We start from the raw sequence: 13,833 nt of genomic DNA on the forward strand, positions 1-13,833 counted from the left end.
ATATATATATATATATATATGAAAAGGAAAGGGATAAAGATGGCCACTACATACCAGTAAAAGGGACAATTTAACAGGAAGAGATAGCATTTGTAAACATCTATACAGCACGTATTGGTGCACCCAATTCATTAAACAAAATCTACTGGATAGAAAGGACTGATAGACACCAAGACTATCATGGTGGAGGACTTATTATGATTATATGATATATGACATATATGATTATATACATCATATTTACATTACATCTTGATCCTTTTTATTTCCCGCTTCCCTCCCTCCCTTTCTTCCTGTTTCCTGTGCCCAGATCACCTTCCCATCCTTTTAAAGAACCAACTCTGTTGATTCATTGAGCCTTTGTATTTTTTTTAGTATCAATCATTAATTTCTGCTCTGATCTTTATAATTTCTTTCCTTCTGTTAGTTTCAGATTTGGATTATTCTTGTCTTTCTAGGTCCTTGGGGGCATCTTTAGATTATTTATTTGGGATCACTGTTTTTTCCATGTGCAGCTATAACCACCCCTCCTAGAACAACTTCCATTGTGTCCTATAAGTTTTGGTTTATTGTGCTTCTGTTGTCATTTGATTCTATTGCCATTTTAAATTTCTTCCCTGATTTTTTCTGTGATCCATTATCATTTTTATTTATATTTATTATATATTATTATTTATATTTATTAAATAACTATTTAATCTCGGTGTTTGCCTAGTTTCTGTGACTTCTTGTGCTGTTGATTTCTACCTTCATTCTGCTATGGTCCAGTAGTATGCAGGGGATTATTTCAGTTCTTTATATTTAGTTATGCTATGACCAAAGCTGTGGTCTGTTTCAGAAAAAATTCTGTATGCTGCTGAGAAAAATGTGTTTTCTGTTGTGGATGAAGCACTCTGTAGATATCTGTTAAGTACATTTGTTCAATAATATCATTAACTCAGATGTTTCTCTGTTTTTAGATTGGCTGATCTAATTGTGAGAGTGGGGTATTGTCTTGGTAATTGACAATGATTGTCTTGGTGTCTGTCCTTTCTATCCAGCAGATTTTGTTTAATGAATTGGGTGCACTGATACTCACCGTATAGATGTTTACGAGTGTTGTCTCTTCCTATTAAATTGTTCCTTTTAGTGGTATGTAGTGGCCATCTTTATCCCTTTCCTTTTCTTTAGTTAAGTACTATTTTGAGACAATTGTAGATTCACACTATTTTAATAATACATTATTCACTAAGAATAATGTGGAAAGATGATGTGTATTCTTCACCTGTTTCTCTCCAGTAGTAACGTCTTGCAAAACTAGCACAACAGCAGTGAGGGGCTGACATTGCTACAGTTTCCAGGGCTCACTCTTGTTGCCCTCTGATGGAAGCAACACCTACTTCCCAGGCTCCACCTTAATCCCTGGCAACCATGAGTCTATTCCCAATTTCTCTAATTTTGTATTTTCAAGAATGTTTCAGCTGGGTTTGGGTTGCATGCCTGTAATCCCACCTGAGTCTGAGTCAGGAGGGTATCAAGTTCAAGCCAAGTCTGGGCAATATTGTGACCTAGCAAGATCCTATACCAAAAAAAGGTGGGGGCGCTGGGCATGTAGCTCAGTGCAGAGGTCCTGGGTTTAAACCCTAGTACTGACCAAAAGGGAAGGAGGGAGGGCGGGGGAGAGGATGAGAGAATGTTTTTATAGGCCAGCTGTAGTGGCGCATGCCTGTGATCCCAGTGCTCAGGAGGCTGAGGCAGGAAGATGAGTTTGAAGCCAGCCTGGGCTACATAGGAGGTTCAAGGCCAGCTTTGACTACATAGTGAGACCTTGTCTTACAAAAATCAACAACTGGGCCAGGCATTTAGCTCAGTGGCACTACACGTACCTGGTAAATGCAAGGTCCTGAATTTGATCCCTGGTAGCAAGAAGTGGGGGAATCAACAACAAAAACAAAAACCCTTCATACCTAGAATTGTATAGAATATAATTGTTTGGGCTATTTTTGCCCAGGATAATTCTCTGGAGATTCATCCGGATTTCACAGTAGTTCTTATTTTTTGTGTATGGGCTTTTTGTTTTGTTGTTGCTGCTGCTGTTTGAGACAGGGTTTCAAATGTAGTTCGGGCTGGCCTTGAACCCATAGCAATTCTCCTGCCTCAGCCTCTAGAGTGCTGAGATAAATTACAGGCACGTACCACCATGCCTAGCCCCGTAGTTCATTCTTTTTTGTCACTGAGTAGTGTTCTGTGATGCATGGACCACAGTTTAGTCACTGGCTTATTGAAGGGTATTTCCAGGTGGGGCTGTTTAGTGTGAGCAGAGCTGCCGTAAGCATCAGTGTACTGGTTTCTGTGTGATGTATCAGTGTTTCCCTGGGACAGATCCAGGAATGCTTGTGACAGGTTCTATGCTGATTCCATGTATAGGTGTTTTGGTTTTTTTCATATATACTACACTTTAATTGGGAATGCAAATGAGCAAACTATATTAATAATATATTGGGCCCGGGGATTTAGCTCAGTAGTTCCAGTGCCTGTCTTGCAGGCATAAGGACCAGAGTTCAATCCCCAGTATCAAAATGTGTGTGTGTGTGTGTGTGTGTGTGTGTGTGTGTATGTATATTTTCTTTGTTTTGAAACCAAAATTCGTTGAAGGAAAGTTTAGTTTTCCTTGAGCCACTCCATTATGGTTTCACAAAGTGAAGCCAGAAATATTAGTAAGGTGCATTTTCTTTCTTTTCCAATCTAAATCTGATGACAAGTCGCACCACACTTACCCGGTGCCAGGCCTTTGAGTACGTATTCTTTTGTGAATCCTGGCTGTCACTCAGGGTCTGCCCCAGGACCCTGCCGGGAAGCTTCCCAAGCTCACCTGGTGGGGGGTCAGAATTCTTTGTGCATTCTGTGTTTCTGAATGACATGCTATGATTTATTTTTCTCAGTTTTTCTAGAAACAGAAAAAACTTCCATCCTTTCTGTGGGTCCTGGTTAGTCATTGAAAGCCTCCAGAGCCCCGGAGCCTAGCTGCTATAGAGTGGATGCCCCACTTCCCATCCCTAGGCTAATCTAGTCAGTGTCTGAGTGACTCCGTGTATGCTCTTTGGTGAAATGTCTAGTCTGTCTGTCGTGCATATTCAAATTGGATTTTTTTTTTTTGTGGTACTGGGATTGAACTCAGGCCCTTGGTTTTGTGAGACAGGTGTCAGAACCACTGAGCTAAATTCCCGGCCTATCACATTGGATTTTTTTAACAGTTGAATTTTTAAAATAAATTGTGGTAAAACATATACAAATTTACTATCTTAACCTTTTTCTCTCCCACTTTTTAAATTATAATTTTGGTACTGAGGCTTCATTGAACCCATAACCACATAACCTTACACATAACCACAACCAGTTTAAACTCCAGCATTACTAACTGTATTCACAGTGCTAGCTGTATCCTGTAAATGCTATCTGTCAGTCAGTGCGGTTTGTGACTGTTTTCTCCCAGTCTGCAGCTTATTTTTTCATTCTCTTAAAAGGGACTTTAGCAGAGTTTTTTATTTTGATGACAACTATTTTATCTGTTTTTCCTTTTAATGGATTTGAATTTTGGATTCCAGTCTAAGGAGTCTTGGCTTAGTTCTAGACCTGAAGGTTTTTCTGCTTTTCTTTTTCTTAAAAGTTCTATAGTTTTTTTACATGTTAAGTACATGCACATGTAAGTCCATGATCCCTTCTAGGTTAGTTTTTATATCTGATAAGATATTTGGGTCAAGATTTTAGTTTTGTTTTGGGCCTGACAATCTTTCCTCCATTGTGTTCTTTTGTACCTTTGTAAGGAAGCTTTTGTGTGGGCTGAGGATGTGGTTTAGATAAAATATGTCCTTAGCATGTGCAAGGCCCTGGGTTTGATCCCCACCACCAAAATGGCAAAGAGTCATTTGGGTGTGATTGCTGAGTCAGTTTCTGGGCTCTGTGCTTTAGCCAGTTGATCTGTACCAATTTTATAGCAAGCCTGAATACTTACTATGTTAAGTGAGTGTTCCCAGTTTGTTCTTTTCTTTCCCTTTTTTTTTCTTTTTTTTTTTTTGGTATGGTTTGGTTTTTTGAGACAGGGTCTTACTATGTAGTTGAGACTGACCTGGAACTCACTGTGTAGCCCAGGCTGGTCTCGAACTCAGAGATCCTTCTGCCTCAGCCTCCTAAGTGCTGGGATTACAGGTGTGAGCCGCCACACCCGGCTCCCAGTTTGTTCTTGTTAAAGATCTTTAAGCTATTCTAGTTCCTTTGCTTTTCCATGCAAATTTTTAAATAATCTTGCCTATAATGACAACAGATTTTTCCTGGGATTTTGGTAGGAATTATGCTCAACCTATATATCTGTGTGGACAGAATTGACCTCTTTCTAAATTGTCAAGAACACGGAACGTCTGTTCCTTTTGAGTGAAAGCTACAGATGTAAAGGCACAGTTGTGATGCAGCCTGTTGACATCTGTTGAGAGATGCTTTTTTGTTCTGCAAGGCTGGGTTTCAACTCACTTCCGTTTTTGTTTGTTTTTGATCCATAGGCCTATGAGAGGAGGTTCCCCACATGTCCTTTGATCCCGATGTTCGTGGACAGTGACACTGTGAATGAATTCAGGAGTGAAGACGGGGCCATTCACGTCATTGAGAGGCGCTGCAAACTGGATATAGACGCACCCAGGCTGCTGAAGAAGGTAACTGGCAAGGACTTATTAGTAGGCGTGCTCCCGCAGCCAAAGTGGATTTGGACTTGGGCTCTGTGCAATGGGGTGTCACTAAGAAACCCTTTCTCTATTTCCTTCTTAAAGATTGCAGGAGTCGATTATGTTTACTTTGTCCAGAAAAATTCTCTGAATTCTCGAGAACGTACTCTGCACATTGAGGCCCACAATGAAACGTTTTCTAACCGGGTCATCATTAACGAGCACTGCTGCTACTCCGTGAGTAATTGGCCCGGGCACAGGCTCACAGGGGCACACCGACATGCAGCTTCTGGGGTGGTTTGACCCCGCTGTAAACATTCACCAGATACTGCCACTCACCTCTGCCCAGCGGGATCGGCAGGGTGGCAGGCTTCCTTTCCCAGAGAACTGCGGGTTGCGTTGTTGTGACGTGCAGGGCGGCCAGTGATACCTTGATTTCTTTTTAGATATGGCTCCTTTTCTGCTCCCACACTAATCCTTTAGAAATGTATTCTGAAGGACCAATATGCTCTGTATCTTTAAGACTAGAGCCAAGAGCATTTATCTGTCCTGTCATCTTCACTGTTTCAAGAGCTTCCCTTACCCAATTATTACAGTAACCTACTAGGTCTCTGTTTCTGCCTTTAACCTCATCCTTGGCACTGAATCTAAAGCCATCTATTTAAAATATTGTGTTGGTTTGTGTCACTTCTCAGCTCAAAACCCCGCGGCCTCTACATGGTCCTCAGGGTCTTTATAGCTGCCGATGAGGCCCGCATTCTGCCCTGCTTTGCTGTGTACAAGCTGCCAGCCTTCCTGTGGCTCCCTAGACACCGGCACTTCCCTAAGGACTTTCTCGCTCCCTCCCTCAGTCTTTGCCTCCATCTCCCTTCTCAGTAAAGCCAGCTGAGGCCACCCCATGAATGATGCAGCCTTCTCTGGTTCCTGCCCCCAGTCCTCTCACCTGTGCTCCAGGCTTTTTTCCCCACATTTCAGTGCTGTGTAATTTTCTCACCTTTTATGTTCATGGCTAATTGTCTGTCTGTGGCACAAGTCAAGGGTGTTTGTTTTGTTCCTAGTGGAGAGTGCTGCTTCCTGTGTTGAATGAGTGAGTGGATGGCTGGAGAGTGGGAATGAAGCACACTTTTATTTTATGGTCCTTTTTAGAATATCTTGGAATTGTGATTTGGAGTTTTCCAGGATTTGGAACTCCTCTGTGTAATTTTTCCATTTGCTTTTTTCGTAACAGTAACATCGTTAGTCAGGAAGTATGTCCTCTGGCTCTCAGGTGCCTGAGGAGCAGACACAGCTTGTCGGCCTGTCTCATATTAGAGAGTGTGCTTTTCTCTGTGCCTGCAGGTTCATCCTGAGAATGAAGACTGGACCTGTTTCGAGCAGTCTGCAAGTTTAGATATCAAATCCTTCTTTGGTTTTGAAAGTACAGTGGAAAAAATCGCAATGAAACAATATACCAGCAACATTAAAAAAGTGAGTCTCTTGGGATTTTACGGCAGGTGGGGTCAAGAGTCTCTCCAAGATGATCATCTGAGCCAGCTGACTTTGGGATGGATCAGTAGGGAATGGACACTGCCTCATGCCTCCTCTCCGAGACAGAAGGGACTTGGGTGGTACTAGTCGCTGATGGAGTTGAGGCACAGGAGTAACTCCTGGCCCCTGCGTTCTGTGCTTGAACTTCTAGGAGCAGTGGAAGTGGGGGTGAGGCAGCAGCTGCCAGCTTACAGCCTCTGGGCTGCATAGGGAGCCCCTGCTATGTTGAGACCACTCCCCACCACCCTTCCGGGTTCACCTTCCTGGACCTTCTTGTGGTTTGAGGTGTGGCAGTATGGGGCAGCACCATGCCTTCGGAAGGCTCCTTGTATTTTCAGGACCTTATGTTAGAATTTGGATTGGGCCATAAAGCATGTTGAATATAAGCATGTATGGTAAATTGGGGTTTTAAATTAGCCACTTAAGAATTCTAATCTCTTCAGATACTGTTTCCTAAACCTTTGGAGAAAGGAGAGTAAAATAATTAAGAAAAACAAACACCACCACCACCGCCACCACTACCCCACTGCCATGAAATCCCTGACAGTTTGTTTTCTTTTAGCCACTCTGGGATGTGAGCCCAGGACCACAGACATGAGAAGCAAGTGCTCTACCACCGAACCACATTCCTAGCCCCTAGTTTTTGACAGTGTGTTATAAGCTGGTGAGCGATGAATAATTTGAGTGTTGATTATGCATTCGCCTTAACATTTTCTTCTAAGGGGAAAGAAATCATCGAGTATTACCTTCGTCAGCTAGAAGAAGAGGGCATCACCTTCGTGCCCCGCTGGACCCCGCCTTCCCTTGGGCCCTCTTCAGAGACAGCATCTTCGAGCAAGAGTCAGGCGGCGTCCTCAGCCATCATCGTCCCAGATGCTGCCCTCGAGGGGCTGAGCAGTGAGGCCCTCAGCTGCCCTGGCGGGGTGTCCGAGCCCATGGTGGGAACCCCTGACGGTGGGTCTGCGGGGTGCTCTGTTCTCTAGGCCGGGCCCGGGGATCATTTGGGGTTTTTTCCTCTCACCACACTGCCCGTCTGTGCTTCCTTGGGAGATCAGATGCTGCACGGACAAAAGGTCACCTCTTGTTTCGCATCTAGTTTTCCTGCCTTCAGATTATATAACACACTCGTTTTGTTTTTTCTTAGATTTCTTTCTTTAAGCAGGAAAGGTTATTTCTAGATAATCTTTCATTGAGAACAGAAAATGGTTTACATCTATATTAGCCAAAAGAGCCTTCAGCGAATGTTAAGACAACAATCCTTTCAACACAGGATTTCGTCATCATTAAATTCTTTTTACACTTGCTGTGTGTCAGGTGGTTCCCGAGCACTTCATGAATATTTACTTAATAATGGGTCCATTTAGGAGGGAAATGCATAAGCTCTCATTTTTATCTTTGGGCTTACTGAGGCACAGGGAAATTGAGGGACTTACACAGCTAGTATGTGGCAGGGCAGGGATTGTGCCCAGGGAGTCTGGTCTCAGGATCTGCTTTTAGCTGCCATACTGCTTTGCACATTAAATATTCAGGCATATAAGTGCAACTCTTTAATTTTTATTATAATGTCCCATTAGAACAAGACTTCAGAAAACATGGAAAAATACAAGAACAACAACAACAAAATTTTATCACTTGGAAATTTTGTTAAAATAGCACTATTTAATCTTTCTGTATGCTCTTCCCTGCTACTAAACTATGCCATTTGTTTGCTTTCAGTAATTAACTGTTAACTTGGGGCCAGTCAGGAGATATATTTTATATTTTATTTTTCACCATGTGAAGTTTTCTTTGTTGTACTTATTTTGCTGTCTCATCCTCCCAGTTTATGTTACTTTATCACAGTGGCGATTTCTTGTGCTCTTGAACACAGTAGCTCTTTTTGTAGGACTGGGCCTTTAAAAATCCAGGTAGCACTGAGCTACATCCCTAGCCTTTTTAAATTTTAATTTTTTTTTTGTACTAGGGATCAAACTCAGGATCTCATGCTTGTCAGGCAGTCGCTGTGCCACTGAACTAAATCCCCTGCCTCCCTAGCCCTTTTTTAAAATTTTTGAGATAGGGTCTTAGTAAGTTGCCACAGTGGCCTTGAACTTGTGATCCTCCTGCCTCAATCTCAGGAATAGCTGGGGTAACAGGTATACACCACTGTGCCCATTTTCACTGTTTAAGAGAGATTTAGATACTTTTTTTCCATAGTTTTATGTGGTGTAAGGTCTCTTGTTAACTTGGGATTAAAGCAGTCATTAAATATCTATTACGACCATCTTTCTGTCATAGATAGTACTGAGCACTGCGGACATGGTAACCAGGGAAAGGTGATTGCGCCAGAAAGCTTCCCTGTGGTTTATCAGTGGTTTGGTCTCAGGCAGCATCCCCAAAGTTCTTGAGTGCAGCTGGGCATCTCCACAGTCTCTTCTTCCCCAAGACCACACAGTGACATCACTGAGAAGGATTCTGGTGGTTCAGGGTCCTGAGCTCTGTGCTGTGAATAATGCCGTGTAACTTAATTCCAGACAAGCTCGACGCAGATTACATCAAAAGGTACCTGGGTGATTTGACTCCACTCCAGGAGAGCTGCCTCATCCGACTTCGCCAGTGGCTCCAGGAGACCCACAAGGGCAAAGTGAGTGTCAGGCTCCAGGTGCGATGGTGCTGTCTGTGTGCAGCCCCGCAGTCTCACTTCCTGCTCCTGTAACCGAGGCTCTCCCAGGGTGACTGTTCCTGACTGCTGCAGCTGCATGTGTCCCTTCCCATCTAAAAGTTACCGAGTCTGTGTCATCGAAGTCCTTTGGAGCAGTTCTGATGCCCTTCCGTGTACAAATAGCTGTAGTTTGGAAAGCTTTATTGAGAGTGGTGTAGCTTAGAAATAGATACTAAGTTAAAAAAAATTACATTTCAGTATTTAGACATTTTAATTTTGAGATGGTTTGGAAGGAATTCAGAGATTTATCAGAGGTTAGAAGTGTTTCTGAGGGCTGTGGTTGTAGCTCAGTGGCACCGCGCCTGCCTTACAGTCACAAGGTCCTGAGTTTGATCCCTGGTACAAAAACAAAACAAAAGAAGTGTTTCTGAGGTTTTAGGTAAGATTTTAGCCTCATAAGGAGTTAGGCCTTTGTGATGAGTCTTACACGGCAAGCAGAGCCTTGTTAGTATGTTTTGCCAGTTATGGACATTATCTAGTAAAGGGAAGCTAAGTATTGCATGTGACTGGCCTGGTCTCCACTTCTGTAGTGCTGACTGCTAGAAACCAGGTACCTGAGAGCTGTTAGGACTGGTCATCAGGAAACAGGCACAGGGGAATAGCTGCCATGGGTAGGCTGACTTTGTGTTAGTCGTGCGTCTCAGCCTTTCTTAATTCTCATAACATTAATAGTCCTAGAGGTAAGAGCTCTTTTATCCCCTCTCGCTTTAAACCTGAGGAAACTGAGGCGCGGAAAGGTTAGGCATTTTCCTCCCGGTCCTACAGCTGGTGAGTGGCAGGGCTACAATTTGAACCCAGCACCCATGTTCTTAGCCAATTTTGTGTGACTGGTTTTTCTGAGGCCCCACACTTTGAGTTGTGACCTCTACAGTGGCATAGTGAGCAGGCGCCTGCTCCCACTCACTTCCTGATCTCCTGATGGTCGAGCAGCCTGCCGTGGAGAACAGTCTGGGCCTTGTTCTTTCTCCTGGGGAGCCAGCCTGTTGACAGTTAGTGCAATTTAGAGGAGGTTCCACACGTCAGCAACACTACCACACTACCCAGTGCCCTGTATTACAACTTTTGCACTAAGTGTAATACAGATGCAGCAAAGTGTATAGATCATAACAGTTCATACACAGATCAGCGCATAGGTTTAAGAAATTATGCCTCTGCTTTACTCTGCTGGAACTAAAATGGAATACTATGAAGACTGTTCATACCAATGCTGGTTTTCCAAATCATCAGGGAAGATTTTTCTGGGAATAGCTATTTTTTTTCCTTTTGTTTTTATAGTGCCGGTGATTACACAGGGCCTAACGCATTTCTAGGCACTGAAACATTGAGCTACACCCTCAGCCCCAGAAACAGCCAATTTTAAACAGTGTAATAATGCAGTTTATTGTTGATAAGAGGTGGGAGTTGTAGAGTTTTATTCCCTTGACAACTTGGTGTTTTCCTTTAACAACTCTTAACATTGCTTAAAACTGTCTTTTCCTCTCCCTAGATCCCAAAGGATGAGCATATTCTTCGCTTCTTACGGGCTCGGGATTTCAATATTGACAAAGCCAGAGAGATCATGTGTCAGTCTTTAACATGGCGGAAGCAGCACCAGGTGGACTACATCCTGGATACCTGGACTCCGCCTCAGGTCCTTCAGGATTACTATGCAGGAGGCTGGCATCATCACGACAAAGGTAGGGTGAACCTGATGCCCTCCATGCGGTGCCACTGAGACCTCCTGCCTAGAGCTGGGGTGGGGCTGATAGTATATTGTCCCTCCTGGCTCTGGGGATCTGGAAGCTGTCCCCAGTGTGACTGATCTGGTGAGATGTTTATAGGGGAAGCCAGGGAAGGCTTGTGATAGGTCACTTCCTTCTTGAGGATTTACATCCCCCCAGGGCAAATGATTACCTCCTTTCTTAGTTCAGCAGCATTTGGTTTGACCAGTTAAGTCAAAACCTTCACAGGTAATTTTTTCAGTAGCACTGTGAGAATAAAGGAGTTTCAGTGACTTGAACCTTCACAATCAGTCCAAAATGTCCAGCCAGATTTCTTTCTTTTCTTTTTTTTTTTTTTTTTTTTTTATAGGCCACTACTTGCTGCATTGCCCTGTGTTCTTTTTTTTTTTTTTTTTTTTTTTTTTTGTGGTACCGGGGATCGAACTCAGGTCCTTGTGCTTGCGAGGCAGGCCACCGATCCACTGAGCTAAATCCCCGGCCCATGTCCAGCCAGATTTCTACATCCAAAAAAATTGAGGAAAACTGGCTTTTAAAAAAGTCTTGATGGTAACATTTTAGTAACCTATGAAATAAAAAAAATCATTTTCCCAAGAAAGGAAATTTTAAAAGAACTCCACATTCATGGAGAACTTAATTCTGCTCTGGCGAGTATAGAAGAAGACTCCAAAAATGGAGATGTTTCAGTGAGCAGCTGCGTTGCTTTATACACCAGCCTTGCAGGAGCTCCTGTCCTGCCGCAGGGACCCGGGGCTTGGGAGCTGGGCAGAGTGGAACTCATGCTGGAGAGAGGCGCCCTCTTCTGCCTCGGAACGAGTCCTTCAAAATGGACTTGTCTTGCTTTTCTGCCTTCATTGATTGCATTTCTCCAGATTAATTGTCACTTTATTAATTTTTATTAGAAACCCAGTATTTCTATTTATTCTACTTCCAGACCCAATCCTTAAAAGATTAAAAAGTCGGGTAGTAAAACATTGACAAATATGTCTTATTACATGTCCGAAGAAACTTCTTGTAAATTTGCTTTCTGTAAGATCTGAAGCATGGGAAGCATTTTACTTTGTGTAAGAGATCTAGGGCCATATCTCTCTGGGAGGTGAGGTTCACCAGGGGAAGGCACCCGGACACAGGCGGCTGTCAGCCCCCACCAAGGTGGATCTGCTGCCTCCTTCGTCATGTGTGGCAGGAGTCTAGAGTGCCGCCAGGAGGGACAGGCTCTGGCCTCAAGGGCCTCTCCCACTCTGCCAGCTGGTCTGGGAGGACAGGTCACGCAGTGCTCTGGGCCTCCCTGGTCCACCCAGTAGACCTCGGGCTCTGAAGATGTAGAGCCCTGTGCTGGCTGGTGCGGACTTCGTGACTTCCAGAGCACTTTCATTGCTTAGAGTAGAAGTTGAGGAAAACTGGCTTTTAAAAAAAAATCTTGACATTAACTTTTTAGTAACCTATGAAATGAAAAAAATCATTTTTCTACCAAAGGAAATTTTAAAAACTCCGCATTCATAGAAAATGTGTGGTGGGCCGGGGAATTAGCTCAGTGGTTCCGCCGCCCACCTCACAAGTGCAAGGACCAGAGTTCAATCCCTGGTACCAAAAAAAAAAAAAAGAAAAAGAAAACGTGTGGGGGTGGAGCTGGGGCCAGGCCGGGCTCCCTTTGTCCCAGCAATGCCGCCTTCAGGTCCGAAACGCCCCTCCATCAGTGGCCTGTTGCTCTTATTATTTTGCTGGGGCAGATGTCGGCCACTCACCCAAATGGAAAGCAGTCGCTGCTTCTGAGCGTGGGAGAGAGCGTCCAGCTCACCCGCAGTGCAGAGGCACATGTTTGTGGGAGGGTTTCTGTCGTGGTGCCAGGGCTGGAACCCCAGGGCCTACCGCACTCAGGACATTCTTGGAGGTGTGTCCCTGCCTCCATGGGCAGTGCTGATGAAGGCTCTCTCCCCTCCCTGCAGATGGGCGGCCACTCTATGTGCTCAGGCTAGGGCAGATGGACACCAAAGGCCTGGTGAGGGCACTCGGAGAGGAAGCGCTGCTGCGATATGTAAGTCTTCTGTGTGTACTGGGTGCAGACTGGCCACCAGCAGAACTGTGAGCCTACAACTGGTGCACTAGAACAAGCCTGTGCTGCTTTTGCTGTTAGGAAAATGTACTGATACATAAAAAAAAATTAGAAGACACAGAAGTTATAAAAATGTCTTCTACTGTGGAAGCCTCAGTGAAACAGGTGCCAAATGGGAGCTGCATGTAAGCTGTCCTTGTCCTTCGCCCTAGATGGCCCTCCCAACAGCCTGTCTTTCCCACTGGACTTCCCCGCTGCACGCTGTAGGCCTCTCCAGCCCACTGACCTGTCCCCTCCCTCCTTCCCTGGGCCTTTCCCTGCAGCCCCCTGTGCTGGCAGTGGGATTCCCATATCCCAGAGAAGAATCTGCTCTTTAAAAGCAAACATGTAAAAGGGCACATCCAGAATCCGTTCCCTGAATAGCGATTGTTGGTGTTTTGTGCTATCTTCTGTTAGGTTTCTCTCTCCCTTTCCCAGCTGTGTGTTTATACACACTGACATTCATGTGTGTGCACACACTTGAAGATACCAAGGGAATTCTTGCATAGGAAGCCAGAGCCTCACTCCTGAAACTGCCCTCCCAGGTGGGGCCTTGGCCACACTCCACTCACCTCCTGCCCTCCCTAAAGCGTCTCTTCTGAAGCCTCAGCCTGGAGCCATGCTCCCTGCTCACCTAGAGGCTCCCCAAACCGCCGTAGCTTCTTGGCCATGGGTGGCAGAGTTGCTTTCTCTGAGAGTAAACTCTTCTCCCATGTCGATGATGTGCCTGGAGAGTGTGAAGACTGCCTTGGTGTTCATGCTGCAGGGTGCTCCCCTGAGACTAACCCTGGTTTCTACGGCTTTGTGCAGGTGCTCTCTATAAACGAGGAGGGGCTGAGGCGATGTGAAGAAAACACAAAAGTCTTTGGTAGGCCCATCAGGTAGGTAGAAGGTTTTGTTTTTCCTTTCAGCTTATTAAGATATGAATTAAATGTTTCCAGTTGAACCAAAATCTGGTAATTCCCAGTTTTCCAAGGTGTTCTAAGGATGAATTAAAATACTAGACACGCAAGCCTGGCGTGGTGGCGCACACCTGTAATCCCAGCACTCAGGAGGCTGAGGCAGGAGGATCGCTGTGAGTTCGAGACCAGCCTGGACTACATA

The 13,833-nt window shown here is 44.6% G+C and overlaps 1 protein-coding gene across 3 annotated transcripts in view; it reads left to right on the top strand.

Moving 5' to 3' along the window:
* Positions 1–13,833, top strand: part of Sec14l1 (SEC14 like lipid binding 1) — a 54,083-nt gene that overhangs the window by 25,612 nt on the left and 14,638 nt on the right. For all 3 annotated transcript variants that reach the window (XM_010618471.1, XM_010618472.2, XM_010618473.2), the window contains exons 2-9: positions 4,533–4,682; positions 4,797–4,928; positions 6,030–6,158; positions 6,941–7,172; positions 8,732–8,841; positions 10,406–10,595; positions 12,584–12,672; positions 13,540–13,610. In XM_010618471.1, the coding sequence (XP_010616773.1) occupies positions 4,533–4,682; positions 4,797–4,928; positions 6,030–6,158; positions 6,941–7,172; positions 8,732–8,841; positions 10,406–10,595; positions 12,584–12,672; positions 13,540–13,610 (1,103 nt within the window). The remainder of the gene's footprint in view (positions 1–4,532; positions 4,683–4,796; positions 4,929–6,029; positions 6,159–6,940; positions 7,173–8,731; positions 8,842–10,405; positions 10,596–12,583; positions 12,673–13,539; positions 13,611–13,833) is intronic.

The sequence above is a fragment of the Fukomys damarensis genome, unplaced genomic scaffold (genome assembly GCF_012274545.1).
Source record: "Fukomys damarensis isolate Sample0158 unplaced genomic scaffold, DMR_v1.0_HiC HiC_scaffold_23, whole genome shotgun sequence".
Lineage (NCBI taxonomy): Eukaryota > Metazoa > Chordata > Mammalia > Rodentia > Bathyergidae > Fukomys > Fukomys damarensis.